General features: G+C 43.1%; 1 protein-coding gene across 1 annotated transcript in view; it reads left to right on the top strand.

Annotated features, from left to right (window-relative positions):
- The window catches only part of TBXAS1 (thromboxane A synthase 1), a gene marked incomplete at both ends in the record, with an annotated part of 228,805 nt that overhangs the window by 83,689 nt on the left and 125,599 nt on the right, over nt 1-19,517 (top strand). Inside the window, one exon of the mRNA XM_084262817.1 lies at nt 18,505-18,601. Coding sequence (XP_084118943.1) covers nt 18,505-18,601 — 97 coding nt within the window. The remainder of the gene's footprint in view (nt 1-18,504; nt 18,602-19,517) is intronic.

The following is a 19,517-nucleotide window of genomic DNA, read 5'->3' as shown; positions in this document are numbered from 1 at the left end:
CTGGGGTACCTGAGGTTCAGGTGTGTGCTCCCTGCTGCACTTCAATGTTTCTTTCCTCCATGACTGCTCCATAATTCCATGCAGCCGTTCAAGCCAATGTAAGTCAAAGACCTGACATAATCTTTTACACTTCTGGAAAGAACATGTGAAATCCAACCAAATGAGATGGACATTTTATATGCACTTGGCAAAACAGCAAAGGACAGTGCCTGTCACCTGCACCATGTTCCTGATGCTCCTCTCTGTACTCATGGCAGTTTCAATTAGTGTTTTGCGTAGAGGGAAATCCCCTGGTCAGTACAGCTCCACTGAGATGGTGTGGCCAGGTGCAGAAAGGCTCTGTGAATTTGGCCAGAACTATGTCAGCTCTGAAGACTGACTAAGGAAGCAGCAGAACAGGCCCTTGTACTGTATCTTAGCATTTGAGGAACCTGATTACATCTTGGTCTGCTTCTGTGTGTGCAGGTAGCAGCTTTGGCTGAGAGGCGGTTTCAACTCTGTTTTCTCCTGGCAGGGGGTGCTTTTTGGTTCCCCTGTTCCCTTCAGAACCAGTTGTACAGCACTTAGCTGTTAAAGCATAGTCCTTGTGAGCTCCAGGTTAGAATTATTTGAAAAGTTTCTTTTGAAAACATGCAGCCTGAGAAGCTTTTTACACCTAATGTATGACACAGGTGAACTTTGATCTGTACTGCCTGCTTCTTAGCTAATTAATGCTTAAAGTAATCATTTTTTTAAAGGGGCTTGGGATGGGACAGCTAAACAGATTGCTGCTTCTTATCATGTAACACTGTTCTGATTAGCACCTGCATGCCAGACTGTGCCATCCTAATTTAAGGCAGGGGGAGGAAACATACTGAGTGAACCCCACAGCTATAAACGCTCATTACCTGGACTTAATTTCACTCCGAACTACCCTCCTCACCATCTATCAGAATCTATGTTTGTTAATCTTCTTAACAGACTGTAAAGTCCACCTTGTAATTTTTTCTTCCTTTCCACCATTTGAGGAAAAAGTGGGCTCTTAAAAGGAAGAAAAACCTGGGCACTGTTTTAGTACACCAACTCAATTTGAAAGATTTTGCTGCGCATATTAAATGTGTTCATTAGAATTTCCTACAGTACCTATAAGTACTGATGCAAACATGAAGTGAATACATACAGTATGTAACGTCTAGGAGCTATTAATGATCCCTGACTTCACCAGCTATGTATCTGATTACCAACTGGTGTTCCCAGTGCCATGCATGGCAATTTCTCAGTTGAGCTCCTGAATCACTTTCCCCCCACTCTCCACAGTGGCAGGAAAGCACATCATCTCCCAGTGTCTCCTGCACACCCCTCTTCCATTTCTTGGTAGTCTCTGAAGCTTTAATGGTGCAACTCAAGAGCTCCTCCTGCCCTCCTTGGTCACCCAACTCTTCAAAGGAGAGTCCTGTTACTGCCTCTCCAGGGGACACCCTACAGCTGCTTTACCCTTCTTTCTGGCAGCCCAAAGAAATGCAAAACCAGCTTGTGACTGCCTTCTCATGTGCCATGACAAGCATCAAGTAAAAGGGAATTTCTCATCCCCATGTATCCCTCATTGGTGGCTGGAGAAGAAGGATGCAGAGAAGAAACTGAATGGATGCAGAAGGATGCAGGGAAGAAATCAGCAGTCTGTTGCATGTCCCAATTCTCTATGAGACCCAGCACAGGCTTGGAGCATCCATGACTCTGTCCCCTCCTCAAGTCCACCTTTCTAGGAAGTCCAGAAGAGAGGCAGAGATTCTGGTTAGAGCCTCTCTCCCCATGCCAGGAAGTCCTTAGACAAGACCTCATGGAGTGGCTGCCTCTTAGGACACCTAAGCATTGTGCAGAAATGGAATGGGGATGTCTCTTAGTTTGGAAGAAATAGTCATCTTTGCTACTTTCCCAATATGTGCAGAGGCACTTCCCATTCCATTGCTGCCTGTTGTCCTTTAATGGTGCCACCACTTTGGTGGCTCTGGGGTTTGTTCCATTTTATTCTTTTAACTTTGACAGCTTTGTCCTGTGGGCTCTGTATTCATGTTTCTGGCTGTTATTTTTTTCCCTCCTGAATATTTGCTCTGGCTTTGTTTTCTTTCTCTCGCATCTCTCCATCCCCTTCAGTCCTATGCTATCTTTCCTCCATGCTCTAATTTTTATTCCTATTTTTCTTACCCACGTTGAGCTGAAAACAGTAACATGACCTGACAATTTTTACGTCATTCCAAGGTTTTTATGTACTTCCATAAATATCTTCATTACTTTTTTATTGTTTTGTCATATATAGGTTTTAGTTTTTCCTCTACCTTATTAGTCTGGGGATCAATTTTAGTCTACTATGTTTTATTAGTAGAAAGGGGAACAAAATATCTCCTTTTTCTTTGTTGGTTTGGCACCATCTTCAAATTACCCCTTTTTTTTTTTTTTCTGTTTGACTACCTCTCTTCTTTCCCTGGAGAGTCTGCTTTATGTCAGACCTTCTGCTGGTGAACTGGGTATGATTTCATCAGGCAATAGGCAAAAGTGTACCCCACTGCAGAGGAAGAAGTTCTTTTCAGCTGTTACTTTTTTTTTTTCCTCTTTTTCCTAGCTTGGGGAGTGTGGAATGAGCTGAGCCACCATCACCCTGGGGATTGAGAATCTTTCTTTCCTTCCATTAAATTTGGTGGCTAAACCTGAAGGCTTGTCTTGAAGGAGGATTTATTGTAGTCATACTGATAAAATTGTACTGGTATAATTAAACAGCTAAAATAACATCAAAATCCCCTCCCTTGCGCAGGCACAGCAGTTCTGGAATGATTCAAACTACATCAGGGAAAAAAAACCTGTCCATCTTCCCTAGAAATGGTTGTATCAATAAGGATGCGCTCCCCTGGGAGCGTTTTTTAAGATTCAGACCATGTCCTGTCCCAGAATCTCCTCTGTCCCCGATGTAAACAAGCCTGAAAATACTGGTCTGGACCTTCAAGTTGTTGTTTACTTCAGTGTAGCTCCAAGAAAGGTATAGAGCTGTGACTATTTGAGGATCTTGACCCAATGTTTTTAGGTCTCTCATGTTATATAACTTTGATTTTTGTATGATGGTGTCTATTGAATAAAATTAGGTTTTGTATAGCAATTTTTAAGACATATCCAGACGTCTTAAAGTAGTTTACAGAAAAAGGAGTGAGTTGGGAGCAATGTTCTGACTCTGTAAAGGCTAGCAGTAGACATTTTATCACTCAGCAATAATGCAAGCTTTTCTGTCAATGTTGGAATCTATTTTATTGAAAAAGGATCTTGGCAAGGACACTGGGAATTGCTGCAGAGTCTTTCAAAGTGACATTATGAGACGATCTTGGTTCCTTGGGACCTTTTATCACATGGAACATCTTATGAAATACTCTGTGTGAAGGGCCAAAGTAAAATATTATCAAAGCAGCGTAAAAATTTTATATGTCCACTGGCTGTCCATTTGGCCCAGTAGGAAATAAGTGATTCGTGGGGCAGGAGAAAGAGAAAGTAGGTCTACAAGTGTGACATAGAGTGAAGTGTTAAAATAGGTCAGACAGTAACATAACATCACATGGAAAGACCTTAGCCATTAAAAATTAAATTATTTTCTATTAAAATAATTTAAGTTCTCATTTTTTGAGGCAGAGAAGTATATTGCAAAACAAGAAGATTAATACTTGAAGTAACTAAACTTATTCTTACACAGAGCAAACTTTTCTCCTGTGTCAGGGGTGTTTTATTTGCTTTTGCCCAGTAACTCTAACAATTGGATTTTCATCAATAGTGAAGAACTGAACGGAGTTTGTGAAACTACTGTAATCTTCTTCATGAGCATTTTCTTAGCCAGATATTTAAACAAATACACAGTCTGTTGATCCCCCTTTGATACCCCCCTGTCTATACACACTCACAGGACTGCTGTGGGTGTTCCATGCAGTGTACTACCCCATCCCAAGCTGCCTCTGAGATTGCCACTTTAAATGTTTGATTTCTGCAGGCAGCTGTTCATGGGATTCGCTCTGGCTTGTACCCCTAAAATCCGCAGGCTGTCCCTGCCTGCCACCTCCTGCCAGAGGAGTCGAAGCAGCAGATTGCACTGAGGTCAGAGGACAAGCAGATGTTGCTGGCAGCGCTAAAACTGCCATGCAGGCAACACTGCATATTTAACTGTAAGGTCTCTGCTGGGTTAAAAAGGCTCCAGGTGAGGAGGGCATAATCAATAATAACTGCAGATATTAAAAGCAGTGCCTCCTCTTGCTTTCCTACCTTTTCCCCTGTTCCTTCTTTGCCTACAGGACATGAAGCACTGAATCCCCCAGACGATTGCTCGTGCATTTACATTTTCATTTGCTTGGTTTACAGCAAGATCGTTCCAGCTTTTGGGAGGGGCAGCCATCAAACACGTGCAGGCACTGCCATTGTGTTTTATTGTTCCAGTCCGTTTCTTCCCCACGAATGCAGGTGGGAGTTTTTCAGTGGGTTGGTTTTGTGGTTTTGCTTTCTCTTTCTTCTAAGCATTTATAACCCTTTTATTGTCAGTCTTCAATCATTTTTGATAGATCAATATATTTATTTCAGTGATGGCTCATCCTACAGTTGCGCTTGTATTTTTACTTCTTTGCTTTGTTTATAGGGGCTATGAATAGATTCAGTGGGTTGTATCTCTGCTCTGTGGTGCCTTCCTGAGGATCAAGTTGCTTGATTTTGCCCAGTACCTATGTATTTCGAAGGAGTATGAAGTGTTTACATTGGACTGCTTTCAAATCTACTAGTTTTTCCTTTTTTCTAGGTAGACTTTGAGCTACTAAACTGCAATTTTTTGGTTCAGAACTTGTCTCCTCAGAATTCCTAAGTACAACTGCTGATGTTTCATGTGCACTTGAATGTTTAGAGGTAAAGGCTCTAGGAAGCTACTCCAGAGATCCAGGAGTAGCAGTACTCTAGGAAGCAGATTCCAGAGATCCAGAGGGTTTGGGGAATAAAGGGCGCAAAGGTGCACAAGTCCGTGGGAGCTGATGAGATGCATCAGTGGGCCCTGAGGGAACTGGTGGGTGAAGCGGCTAAAGCCACTCTGTGATGTTTGAGACATCGTGGCACTCCAGTGAAGTTCCCACTGACTGGAAAAGAGGAAACATAACCCCTGTTTTTAAAAAGGGGAAAAAAGGAAGACCTGGGGAACTACGGGCCGGTCAGTCTCACCTCTGTGCCCAGCAAGATCATAGAGCAGATCCTCCTGGAAACTATGTAGAGGCACGTGGAAAATAAGGAGGTGATTGGTGATGGCCAATTTGGCTTCACTAAGGGCAAACTGTGCCTGACAAATTTGGTGGCCTTCTGTGATGGGGTTACAGCACTGCTGGGTAAGGGAAGAGTAACAGACATCATCTACGTGGACTAAAAGAGGGCCAGAGAGAATCTTCCACTGTTACTGGATGCAGGGGGTAACATTGTGAAGGAGGACGAAGAAAAGGGTGAGGTACTGATACCTGGACCCCTGAGTGAAAAGATGGGGTAGGGAAGTGGACTGATGTTCCCATAGTCCCAGTGGAATTGTTTAGTGACCTGCTCAGCCACTTAGATCCCCATAAATTGATAGGTCTGGATGGGATACACTCAAGGGTACTGAGGGAGCTGGTGAAAGTGCTTGCCAAGTCACTTTCCCTTATTTATGAGTAGTCCTGGCTGACCAGGGTGGTTCTACTTGACTGGAAGCTGGCATGTGTAACAACCACTTACAGGAAGGGCCACAAGCAGGACCCAGGGAACTACAGACCTGTCAGCCTAACCTTGGTCCTGGGTAAGGTGATGGAACAAATCATCTTGAGCACCATCATGGAACACATGCAGGACCCTGAGGCCATCAGGCCCAGTCAGCATGGGTTTTTGAAAGGCAGATTGTGCTTGACCAACCTGATCTCCTTCTATGACAAGGTGACCTGCTTAGTGGATGAGAGGAAGGCTGTAGATGTCTACCTGGATTTCAGTAAAGCCTTCGACATTGTTCCCCACAGCATCCTCCTGGAGAAATTAGCCACTCATAGACTAGATGGGTATACTCTTCACTGGGTTAAAAACTGGCTGGATGGCCAGGCCCAGAGAGTTGTGGTGAACAGAGTTAAATCCAGGTGGTGGCAAGGCTTGGTTCTGGGACCAGTCCTGTTTAGCATCTTTGTTAATGATTTGGATGAGGGGATTGAGTGCACCCTCAGTAAATTTGCAGATGACATCAAATTGTGTGGGAGTGTTGAGCTGCTGGAAAGCAGGAAGGATCTGCAGAGGGACATGGACAGGCTGGATTGATAGGCAGAGGCCAGCTTTATGGGATCCAACAAGGCCAAGTGCCAGGTCCTGCACTTTGGTCACAATAACCCCAGGGAGTATTACAGGCTTGGGGTGGAGTGGCTGGAGAGCTGCCTGGAGGAGAAAGACCTGGGGGTGTTAGTGGACAGCCAGCTGAACATGAGCCAGCAGTGTGCCCAGCATCCTGGCCTGTATCAGGAATAATGTGGCCAGCAAGAGTAGGGCAGTGATAGTTCCATTATACTGAGCTTTGGTGAGGCTGCACCTTGAGTACTGTGTCCAGTTTTGAGCTGTTGAGATGCTGCAGTGTGTCCAGAGAAGGGCAATGAAGCTGATGAAGGGTTTAGAGTACAGCTCCTATGAGGAGGGGCTGAGGGAACTGGGGCTATTTCATCTTAAGAAAAGGAGGCTGAGAGGAGACCTTGTTGCTCTCTACAACTACCTGCAAGGGGGGTGTAGAGAAGTGGGGGTTGGTCTCTTCTCTCAGGTAACAAGCAATAGGACAAGAGGAAATGGTTTCAAATTGCCCCAGGGGAGATTTAGGTTAGAGATCAGGAAGAATTTCTTTACTGAAAGGGTAGCCAAGTATTGGAACAGGCTGCCCTGGGGAAGTGGAGGTATGTAAAAGGCATGTAGATGTTGTGCTTGAGGACATTGTCTAGAGGTGGACTAGGCAGGGTTAGGCTGTGTCTGGACTTGATGATCTTGAAGGTCTTTTCTAATCTAGGTGATTCGATGTTCTTGAGCCTACATCTTAATTATGTCCCTGGGCAGCCATATGCAGGCCCAGGACAGAGTTTTTTAATGGAGGTGTAAAGACAGCTCAAATATGTGCAACTTGCCTTTGGGAACTGGGTCCCAGCTTCAGTGTGATATGCTGTGCCTTGGCTGTCCATCAGAAGGAGGAGGTGGTTGAACATGACCTGCTGCTCTGTGGTGAAAGAAGTAGTTCATGGAAGAAGAGAGAGCCAAATGGCCCTCTATCTTCAGGGATTTGGGTTGTTGCAGGTCTCATATATGCCATTTGTTATACAGCTACACCCTTCTCCCTCCCCCAAAAAGGGAAGCAGGAAAACAAGTGTGTTTGTTACAGCTAATATTCTGTAGGAGGTGGTAAAAGGAAAATAGGTCAACTAGGTAGTACTCTTACTTATATTACTGCTTGAAACATGATCTGTGTCCTATGACTGCGCATTAAATATTGGGAAAAATCCCTGAACGTGCATGTATTTCAGGGAGGTTTAATAATTTAAACCAGGTGAGGGTATTAGCTCTGTAGGATGTTATCCCTGACTGTTTTTTACTAGGGCAGTACACATCCTGTTTTTCAGTACATCCATTTTTAGGATTAAATCATTTGCTGTGTTATGAAAGTCGTGACTCAACTATTTCTCAGCAGTGTGCTGTCCATTTCGAACAGGAGGTTTTCCTGGAAGTCATTACTTTGGAGTGCCACTGTCAGCTGTACACATCACTCCTGCTCCTCTCATCCTTTGTGGCGCTGATTTGCCTGCTGTTGTTAGCGAGGACATTACCACTGATGCACAAGCTATCACCTCTCTTCCATTCTTTTCTTTCTTTTCTATCTCTGTCGAATTGCAGTTTCTTTTGTCTTCTGCATGGGGCACTGAAAGAGGTTAGGAAATTTATCATGTTTTTTTTTAATGGGTTTTTAAAGTCTGGCATGACACAGATTGAACTGATTCGGGAAAATTTCCTGGAGCTGCAGTGTTTTTTACTATTAAAAATATTTTTATTATTGCAATATTTCTGTAAGAAAATACATCTTTTTTTTTTTTTTTCCTTCTAGTCTTGTAACAAAGCCCTGCTTTCTAATGTTTCCACATGGTCAGATATTAGCCATTTCCCAAGATAATTTAGTTTGGTCATGTGTACGGCTAGCATTTTTATTGTAAAGAATTCTGCTAGTGGTTTCATGATAAATGCATAAAGCGTTGGGAAATGACTTTTATTGGGCTTCGTGTGCATTTAATAATGCATTAACAAAATTAAATGATTTTGTGTGTACGTGTGCAGATCTTAAGAATGTATAGAAAAAGTATGTGCTACCATAGGTATGCAAGTTTTTTAATAAAATCAGTCTTTCCTGTGTGCATTTTGTATGCTGTAGCATTAAAAAAGTACATTCCTAGGAGCTCGGTAGGAGGTGGTTACTATCCTTTTTTTTTTCTTTGTTTCAACATATTTTTTCAAGGCAGATCAGGAAAGCAAAGTGAGTCCCAGTGACTGTTCATGGCCAGTCTGGCAAACCTGTACTTGCTCAATCCAACACCTATCCAGTGTTGGATTGAATCTGTCTTTATTGCACACAAACCAGATCAGAATCACACAGAGTCACTAGATTGGAAAAGACCTTTAAGATCAGCAAGTCCAACCGTTCCTGTCCTATGCTAAACCCTATCTCTAAGTACCTCATCTAGCTGTCTTTTAAACACATCCAGGCATGGTGACTCAACCCACTCCCTGGGCAGCCTGTTCCAGGCCCTGACAACTCTTTCAGTGAACATTTTTTCCTAACATCTAATCTGAACCTGCCCTGGCGCAGCTTTGTGCCAGTTCCCCTTGTTCGATCACCTGTCACTTGGCTAAAGAGGCCATCATCCAGCTCTCTAAAACCTCCCTTCAGGTAACTGTAGGAGGTAATAAGATCCCCTCTCAGCCTCCTGAATGAGTTGCCCATTGCTTCCCACTTACGAAACCTTGCTTTCATTTCCTTAAGCTTCAGATACCTTCCAGCTGGTACCCATGACCAAGTCAAAGTGTTTCGGTTCTTATTCCTTAGAACAGTGCATGCATGCCTAAGTACACAAAACTCAATTTGTTGTACTCATTTCATCATGTTGTCTTTATGATGCAAAAATCAGTATATTGAGTCCTATCTACCATTGAGAAATTTAACTTTTCTAATATTAAGACAGTATTATTTCAGAAATGTATGAGTCTGCCTTAACATGAGCAGAGCAAAGGAGTAAAAAGGGATGGTGTGCAATATCTTGTAACTCTCTCATTGATTTAAGATCAAAATGCTGGTAAGAAGGAGTAGGCTGAAAAACAAATTATGTATATGTTTGTTTCCAACACATGCAAAAATAAAATATCGTATTGTCCAGCACTGCTGATCATATTTACAGGAGGCACGTGAGCTGTCTTGCCTACAAAGAAATCAGAGATGAAGTGCAGAATTAAAACAAACAGAAGCAGCCTACTGATTTTGAATGCCTCTGTTCTGAATGCCTCTTTTGAAGATATGTATGAGGACATGACTTTTCAGCAGATAGAGATACTCACTGTTTTCTGAAAGCCTTTTCTTTCCTTCAGGGCTAAAATGGCTAACCAAAACCGGAGATGTGAAAACTCTCATCACACTTGAGTCCTGGCCATGATATGTAAAGTATGTATGAGATGAAGGTCGCAGAAATGCAGACCTGGGGATGGCTTTTCTTTGTACCCTGATGTCAAGTCTCAGGGAGGAAAAATAATACAAACCTCAATTTTATCATGGTCAGAAATGCTTTATGGGAGGCAGAGGTCAGATCATACTGCTTTTTTGTAGTCCTCTTGAAGGGTGTTGGCTTATATGAAGTTTAGTGCTGGGTGTGTAAGTAGCAACTTTAATACGCTTGTGGTTTTATTATAGTCAACCTGTTTTATAACTTGCTTTATCTTGCAGTGTCGTAGTATCACAAATTATATTTAAATCCTTTGACCTCTTTCCTGTTTAATTTTCTCCAGATGGTTGCACATATGCTCTTCTCTTTTTGTCCCCTATCCCCAAATTTTCCTTGAAGTTGCCACCACAGCATGTGCACGCTCCCTGGCTTTCTGGGACATTGCTGACCCTTCCTGGCTTCACAGCCACCCCTCTGGATGGGTGCCCCCTGCTTTGCTAGAAAGTAACCCTTTGCTGCATGCTCCAATCCTTTATGTTTTTTCAGCCATGTTGTTATAATGTAGCATCACAATCGTATCCCTCATCTTTTTCAAGTGTGCTCCTCTGTCTTCCTTTATCTTGTACAAAATGGCTGTAGCCCTGCCAGGGTTATACTGCCTGTTGTTTCCCAGAAATTGCTTACCTGTCTGTCAAGAGAAGCTGCTTACAGCTTTCAACTAGAAATCAGGATAAGTGCTGAGAAGAGCCCTCTCCCTCCCTTACATGGGGGGGAGGAGGGGAAGATGGAGAAAAGGCTGGCCTTGTTTAGCCCAAGTAACATTATCTCCTTATCCTCCTCAGCCATCTTGTAGCCTCTTTTTTTTCTTACTACACTGATAAATATATGTAACACTGTTGAATATAAATAATAATCCTACAAATCCATCCAAATGAACAGCATGTAGATGGTGGTAAGTAAAGTTTGGAGACACAGAAAGTTTGTTATCTCCAGATGTAGCCTTCCTTAGAAATAGTCATCCAATGTTCTGGAAATAGTAACCTGATGGGTTTTCTCTCAGGGTATGGCAAAGGAGTAACTGATAATGAATTAGGTGCAAAGAGCCCGAGATGAGACTGTTCTCACTCAGTGTCTCACAAACCCACAGAAAAGCCAAGCACAGAAATATGCTGAAACCCACAGGAAACGTTTGCTTGCACCATCACATGAGGTCAGTCAGGCATACGGTGTGCTTTAACCAGCCCAGACAAAACAAGCTTTGGTGAAAATGTCACAGTCTAAACATGGATAACAAAACACAGACTAATATGTCCAAGCTTGGTGGGAAAGACCATGGGAAAAGATTTAGTAAACCTTTTTCTGTCAGTCTTGCTGAGGTGAAGAGCTATGAGTGCTTTCCGTATTGCCCAGTAGCAAAAGCACTGTGGACCCAGGCAGGAAGAGCAACTGGTTTCTTATTAATAGCACAGTACTTCTCATTTCCAGTAGCATCCTATAAAAGGAGTACCCTATTTACAGCTTTCATTTCGCATTAATGAAGTGGAATACTGATGTAGCTAATCAGTGCTAGCGGTATGATGCAAGCACGCAGAGTGGCGGTGGTAGTGCAATCATCTTAGCCCAGTTGCCAGGGTAAAAATAACCCCTGCAAGCCCTGGGAAGTGGCAGCTCACTGGTGTCAGAGGAGCACAGCCTGGTACCCCACAGGCCCATGCTGCCCTGCCACCCAGCTTCTCCTGCAGCCTGCCTGGAGCTAGGAAAGAAATGATTGTTATCCCTGTCTGTCCTCTTTGCTGCTTCTCTTTACAGCCACTGAATGTGGGCCTGGGTTTTTCTATTTGCACTTGAATATGGACTCAGATTTCCTCAGAAAACCAAATGGACATAGATTGCCAAATATGCTCATATAATTCAGAGGTGGTTTTGGGTTGGGGTTTTTTTTTTTTTCTTCATGGCATTTTGTGAGCTTAATTTAATCCCTGTCATTCCTTATATGTGGGTAAATGTCATCCACTTCATTTCATGAATGAATTAACACAGCCATGCAGAGTCTGCGTCTCCTGCGCTGCTCACTTGGAAGGGGGAAGGGATTAGTAAACATGTGTGACACCCTCAAGTTGCTAAACCCCAGCCAGGGTTAGAGATGCCCAGAAATAGATCTTGTTTGCACCCCGGTGTAAGGTACTTGAAAGACTCTACCAGCTCTGTACCTTGTAACGGCCCCTCCTTCTCATTACTGTCGACCCCAAATATATTACTTTCATACCACAAGTCTCTTACTGCACCTGACAAGGGAGGAGCTCCTTTAAAAATAGCTGTGCTTTTAGTGGTGGGGAGAATATAAATAATCCCAGAATTTTCTTCCTTTTTTTTTTTTTTTTGATACTTCCTTAAGCATGTCAGAAAGCAGAGGTCTTTTGGCAAGGTGCAAGTTTGAGATAGCGCAGAGGTTCTTGGTATGTAGAAGATAGAATTTTTAATCCCGGGTGTGTGGACAAAGAGGTGGATGCACAGCAATACAGAGCGCGGAAAGTGTGCGGGCATCTTGTTACATGATATTTTTAATACGGTCAGGAATTAAATTAATAGTTCTGTATGCTTATGCTAAAGCTTTCACAACATGAAAAGAAGTGTAGTTCATCGGAAAAGGAAATGAAGAACAATTTTAATAGAAATCACTGTGGCCATGTCTTCCTTTCCATGAATTTACACAATTGGTGGGATTAGTCTCCGGCTGAGGCATGTATGTGTTGGCAGAGCCGTGCTTTGGAACTTTGCTCTGTGCCTGAGACTGCTCAGTGCTACCAGGGCTTCATTTTCATGTGCAGTAAGTTTACCTGTTTCTAGGGCCTTGTGGCTTTTTTTGGCTGTGTGGAGTTTTTTGTTTGGGGTTTCTTTGTTTTGTTTTTGTTGGGTTTTGGGGGGTTGTGTTTTGTTTTATTTTGGTTTGTTTTTCGTTAAGTGTAATGTGTATTTCTCAGCTCTCTAACTGGAGATACTCAGCTTGTCAGTGCTTTATAAAAATAGTCCAGGAGAGTTCCCTGCCAACTGAAGTCACATCCCAGGATGCAGGAGAAGCAGCACAGGAGTTCACTCCTGACTTTCCATCAGACTTTCCCCTGCTTGAAGAAAGCTGGCATGGCATCTCCAGGTGTACATGGCAGCTGAGGACCTCTGTTCTCATAGGCTTCGAACAGAAAAGCAATAGGCGATTGCTGGCAATTCCCAGGTCCTTTGTACCTTCCTGTGCCCCAGTCCTTCAGCTGGAGAATGGAGGATGTTGTTTGTTTTTCCCCACTGTCTGTCACTCCCATTTATTTAAGTTGTAGGCTCCACAGGCCTAGAGTAAGCTTTGTACTTAAGTGTAACTCCCACCAAACTAGCGCCCAGTGACCCTGGAGGCCTGTAGCTGCTAATATACTACAAATAATAATGGGACTTGAAGTACCTGACAAATTTTTGTGTCCCCTCCCTTTCCTTTCCTTTTCTCTCAGCTCAGGGTAAGCCTTTCTGTGAAGGTTGTGGTTGGGCTTTGCAGCTGCTTGTTTCGTTTTGCTTAGTCCTGTAGAGTCTGAATGGCCTGCAAGAGCTGGAAGGGGATTGTGCTCATGGCAAATCAATTTTCTGGCCTCTGAAATAATTAAGCAAGTTAACACCAGGCTGGAGTCCTATTTTAAACGTGCAGTGCTATTTGCTTTTGCACTTCTCTGCCTGTAGTGAATGGGTGTCTGTAAACAAAAGAGGCGGAGTGCTCAAGGAACATTTTTGAAGGCGATGTCTCCTAAGAAAATTAGCCTTTCCCCTTGTATCTTTGTGTCTCTGGTTACCTCTCTTCCTCTCCTCCCCCCCGCCCCCTTTTTTTTTGTTCGTTGCTCTTCCCTGAGGAAGATAGAGATAATAAAAATTTCTATTTTCATTTAGCTTTCCAGATGATCTTTGTGTACTTTACCAGACTGCAGCATAGAAAACAAAGCCTTGTTTATTGCCTAACAGCATATATGTGTTTTAGGATTAATGTGATGTGTTTGTAATACACGGGACTGATAATAGACAGGGAGATCAAAGTCTTCTGTGAATTGACAGCAGCACTATAAAGAAGGTGAAAGGGTTGCAGGTGTTTCCCACACGGGTGTTACACAAAAACATATGGCCCTTTGCCATGATGTACTGCGTGCGCACTTCATCTGTTCCTGCCCAGCCAGGCAGCGTTGCTGTGAGCTTTGCTTGGAGAGCACGTCTGTAGCTCGGGATCTGGGGGATGCTGTCGGCACCAGATGACTGTGCAGTGTGACCAGAATGGTTTGGGGGGCACAGAACGGATAATGCTAAATTGGTCCTTCAAAGTAAAAGTAGCTGATTGATCCGCTAAATCTGTGTGCCCGGGGGGGTCCCTGGTGAATGTTGGAAAGGGAGATGGTGTGCCTGGGTGTTGCAGATGGCACTGGGCAATCCAATGTGCCCTTCTTCTCATAGCTCTTACCTTAGCTCATGGTTGGGCTCAGTGGCTCATCTGTCAGGTGTCCCTTACATCCATGGGGTGAGTTCTGTGGCTACAGCAGGCAGAGTAGGTGTGGGTTAGGAAACCTGGGCCACAGATCTGCAGAAAGCAATGGTGGGGCACATGCAAACCAGCAGACATAATTGCTGGATTGCTGTTTATTCTTGGAGATAAAAGAAAACACATGTTGACAAAATAAATAAATCATTGTGAAGAGGAGCCAACATCCAGGGTGAAGCCTGAACACAACTTAGAAGTCTCTGTCCCTTTTGTTAATTGCCGTTAAGAGTGGTGCTTGTCTGTCCTTACAAACCAAACTGCTGTGATGGAGTATCTTGGGTGTTTGTAGCCTCTTAAGTTATTAAAATACTCTAATGCAGATTAACTTCCTTTGCTGAGTATGCTCAATATACCATAACAAAAACAGCCCCTTGACCTATAAGCCCTTTACTAAACATGCTGGAGGGCAGCCTGCTTTTTCTGTAACTTGTGGGAGTAAATCCATGCCCTCCGTCAAGCACTTCTCAAAGCTTTTTGCCTGGCCTTCTTGGGTTCAGTGCAGCACATGGCAGCTTGCTTCTGCACCAGCTTTCCCTCCACTCTTTCATCTCCTGGAGGAAGCTAATGCTGACCTCATGCAGGGGATGTACTGGTATCAGGTTTTCCTGTCTCTCCTCCTAACAAAGCTAAAGCTGCTGGTCTAAAAATGCGGATTTATTTCCTCTGTTTTGGCAGGTTGCACTTAAAAGTGAAATTTAGTAGATATTGCACCAATAGCATAACTTAACTGAAGTCTCATCTACACCAGAAAATTGCACTCATGCTTTGGATCATGTTTACTTCTGCCAGCATGGCAGTGTTACAACAGATTCCCACATGGTCAGAGTTGCCTTGCTCTGAGGACTCTGTACTACACATTCTTGTTTCTGTGCAGGAGTGAGGTAGATAGTCATGAGCATGTATATTAGGACCTGAATACCCTACATGAAAATATTACAAAGGGTTGGGTCAAGCAATTGCTGTGTCACTGTAGTTAAAGGCAGGACATTTGTGCGTGGACAAGGCCTGTGAAAAGATTAACCTAGAGAAAGTTAATAAAAAGTGCCGTCCTAAATTATTCATGGATCCATTTGTAATGCACTTGCCGGGAGGCTTTTGTTTTTCTCAAACTCTTATTTATTAAAATCTGACAAGAATATCGGGTTTTGTTCAATAATAAATCTAAGTCTATGTGAGGCTGGTGATATCCTCATGTAGTAATACAGAATCAAAATGAAGTTACATGGCGGGGATGAATATGTTATTTACTTGGGAAGAATAGATTATTGTTCAGGAGGATCTTATCTTTCACTTGCTATTTTGAAAAAAAATAAAAATAGCTAGTTGCAAGATACACTTTTGGTTTGTGACCGAGGCCTTGATCCTGCAAACGATTTTAAAAACGTTAAAACTCAGTTATGCATATTTCTGGTGGCTTTGCAGGTTCAGGATTTGTGTTTGCTAAATGAAAAAGCTCAGGTGATCTTTCTTGTTTCATACTTAGCTGTTCTTGTCCTTTTTCTAAACTTCAAGGGAAGATCAGGGAAGACATGCTCCTAGCCTGTGGATTTTGACTTCCAAAGCATGTCAATATACCTTCTTCCTGTGTCCTGGAAAAGGTTAGAAAGATTATATACAGTAAGTATGAGAATGGAAAAAAGCCAGAGCCAGGGAGAGAGCTTTTACTGTTTGGGATGCAATAAAGATGTCAGACTGCGTGTGCTTTACAGCAGTCATTCCTTAAAAGCAGGCAGAACTTTGCTCAAGGACCAATTTAAGATATTTTTTCATTAACTACAGTTATTAATTTTAGGTTATTTTTTCCCTTCTCATCTTTCTCCTTCTCTGCCCTTATTTGTAACTGCGTAAGGAAAGGAAAAACAGGTACCTATAGATAGAATGTTAGAGAAGAGTAAATAAAAAAGAAAGAGCTTCACTGTGGAAGCAGAACTGGGAGTTCGTGTGACTGGTCTGAGTTGGAGGATGATGAATAGATTTGTTTGCATAAGCTTGGCTTGTGAGTCACTTTCTCATAAAAGCAGCTTGAGTAGGAGATGCTCCTGTCCCAAATTTTAGTCCTGAATGCTTTCAAGCACAAAGTACACTGTGACATAAGGGCTCCGACTGTGAGTAATGTCCTGTTATTCCAGTGGACCAGAGCTGGAGCTTTGTGACTTCCCAAGTTTGAAATAAACTAGCAGTGGGTCTCTCTGACACCCACCCCCACATATGTGTGCTTTGCATGATGTATCACGTGGTGGCTCTTGGTGGTCAGGGTTAAGCTGTTTGCATAGATAAAACCAGCTCCTGATTCAGATTTGCAACCTGGTGTTAGGGATTTGGCCCCTACCAAAAGCTGTGTGCTAGAGGAGCATCAGTCACTGATCATTAAGTGAGATAAACTTGGAGAGGGGAAGAAAAAACAAGGTGTGAGAGCGAGAGGTCAGTTTTCATAGCTGACTACCCCAGGTAGGTTTGGAGAGGCACAGCTTTTTGCCTTAGGAGCTTGTTTTGCCTGTAATGCCAGACAAATGGCACAGAGTTACATGTGGAAGGGGCACATAGGGCATTATCCTCTTTATGAAAGGCTGTGATGAAAGCGTTCTGTAAAATGAGGCCTCAGCTCTTTCTTATGCACCTATTAGGATTCTGAAGAAAAGTTAGGCTGTTAGCAGACAGCTACTTTGTGGTTTGCAAACTGAGAGAGGTGAGAAAGGTTTATTTTAGTAGAACATACAACCTGTATCTAAGGTTCAAGTGGAGTCTGCCGGTTGGATTTGGGAAATAAGAGTTCCCTCTTGAAACTCACTAGAGAAGAAAAGAAGAGCTTTTCCTACCTGAAAATAAATTATTTTCTTGTTCTTCTCTGCCACTTGTTTGCTATGAGTTTTGGTGCTACGGGGGTCAAAGTGGACTGTGAAACCTGTATTTGGAATCAAGATATTTGTTTGACTTGTTTGCCCCCAGTGAAATCAGTGCTGCTGCAGTTTCATTGCCATGGGAACCTCCAGTTACTAAATTTAATTCAGCCCAGGGTTTGCTTGTCTGTTCTGTTGCTGCAGTGTAGACAGGTGATAAGCAATATATTGATACTAAGCTATGTCTTACCTAAATGATTAGGCATTGATATGACCATGGTATTGCAGCATCAGTGGTGTTGCTCTTATGTTCTGCTCTGAGTTGCTCAGCCCTCCTGTGCCTGTCTCCTCTTCCTCCTTTTCCTCTCTCGTGGCAGAGCAATGGTAGCACCACCTGCATAGTCTTTCTGGTCTAGAAATCAGCAAAGGTGGGGACTGTAGGCAACCTCTGCTTGCTGGTGATACTCCTTCCTCCCCTGCAGAGCAGCCACGCATGGAGTGCCCATGGTCGTTGGGGGGAATGCTGTTGGAGAAGGGACATCTGTACCCCTAGGAACTCTGGGGTTGAGGAGGGCCCCAGTACCTCTGTGGCATCCGCAATGGTGTGAAGCCCCCCAAGGACAGACCCTAGCTCCACAAGATCAGATTAAGTCAGGAGCAGAGAGATAGAAGGCGTACAAGCAGAGAGTGAGAGACCCCTGTCTCCTACTCATCTTCTCAAGTTTTATTAATTCCTTTTATGCTTTGTGAATCTCCTTTTTTTTTTCTTTTTTTTTTTCTTTTTTTTTTTTTCCTTTGCTCATTGATGTTACACAGGGTTCTGATGGTGTCTGTTACAGGGTTATGTTTGTGGTAATGTGGAGCCTGGGGTCTGAGATGTGTTTGGTTCCAGTGCTAGTAGAAGTGGTGGGTGTGCTTTTAGTGCAGCCATGCTGGGTGGTCCTGCAAGGCACATTATAGACAGAGCTTTGCCATGAAAAGACATGTCATGTGGCTAACTGCAGGATAATCAGTTTTGTAGGTCTTTTATGAGTATTTGGGTTGCTGGCTACTAATGTTTTGCTCTCCTGTAGTCTGGTTTAGTGATGCTACATCATTTTGTAAAGAATTCACAGTGAGCATCAAGTGTGTAAATCTGTGTACATTTAAATGCTGGCTGAATATTGCTTAATTGATAAAAGGTTTTAAGCTGTATCTTTTAAATTCCAGGACCATGTATGTTAATTTAATAGTTGAGGGGGATGGGGAAAATTCTTATTTACCAAAGGGTATATATTTTTTTGTGGTATTTGTTCATGACAAGTGTTTTTTAATCCAACAGAGGTATTTTAGGGAAGGTAACTGTTCTCTGGTTGACATTATCTGCTAAAATGACTCTACTTTCATTCTTTCTTTGCAGGTATTATATTGGTCGCCAGATGTTTGTGGTGGTCTCCACTCCAGAGATGATTAAGCAAATCTTGGTGACAGATTTCTGTAACTTCACCAACAGAACAGTAAGTAGGTAGAAGGATCGGCTTTGTGGATGGAGGTGGTAGTACTGCTGATTTGAGCTCAGGCCAAAAGTGACTGCAAGGGAGCTTGCGAGGGGAAAAAGTACAACGTGGTTCAATGAAACTCAAAGGTATATAAACCCACTCTACACACTTCAGTCAAAGGCTCCCCTTTCCAGAATGTTCTGAGGATGAAAGACTAAAAATGATACAGTGCCCTTGTGACCGAGGCACCAGGTGGATGTCGAAAAAAGATGATTTCTGTATCCACTTTTGCCACTGACCTCCTGTGAAATCCTGGGGAAAATCACTTGCCAGCTCTCTTCCTTGATTCTCAATCCGTAACATGGGGACAGTGTTGTTTGCTTTCTCCCATCCATGGTTTGCTTTGTGTTTTCAGACTCTCTTAGGCAGGAGCAGGCTGCTTGGAACAGGGACACTCCTGCAGCTAATGTGTTGCTCTGTCATGCTTACCACTCTGAAAATAACAAATAGCAAAGAATGAACTTGGGGCTAGCAAAGACTTATGCTCCTGGTTACTTATTTTGCTTATCTATATGTACATATATATTAAAAAGCTCTTCTCCAAGTATGGGTTAGAACAAATAATGAGAGACGAATGGCCAGGGGGATAGTAAAGATTATCCAGCAGTTCCTCAGCACTTTACAAGGAAATACTGTCACTGTGACCACATGCTGCCTCAGTACCACCCATTCCCTGCTTTCCTCCTGGCCCCTTTCTATGTTCAAAACTGCTCCAATAAACTCACATGTATTCAGGAGGGTTGTTTGTGCCCTCAGGGAAAATTTAATCTCTGATCAGCTGTCTGTCTTCTCTGCCCCTCTGATCCTCTCTTCAACCAGACAGTCTGTTTGCAGGCTGCTTGTCTCCTTTGCTTGCTTCTTTTGGTACGTGGGG

Source organism: Gallinula chloropus (genome assembly GCF_964237585.1).
Source record: "Gallinula chloropus genome assembly, chromosome: 1".
NCBI classification, from domain to species: domain Eukaryota; kingdom Metazoa; phylum Chordata; class Aves; order Gruiformes; family Rallidae; genus Gallinula; species Gallinula chloropus.
This window is presented reverse-complemented; position numbering and strand designations above follow the sequence as displayed.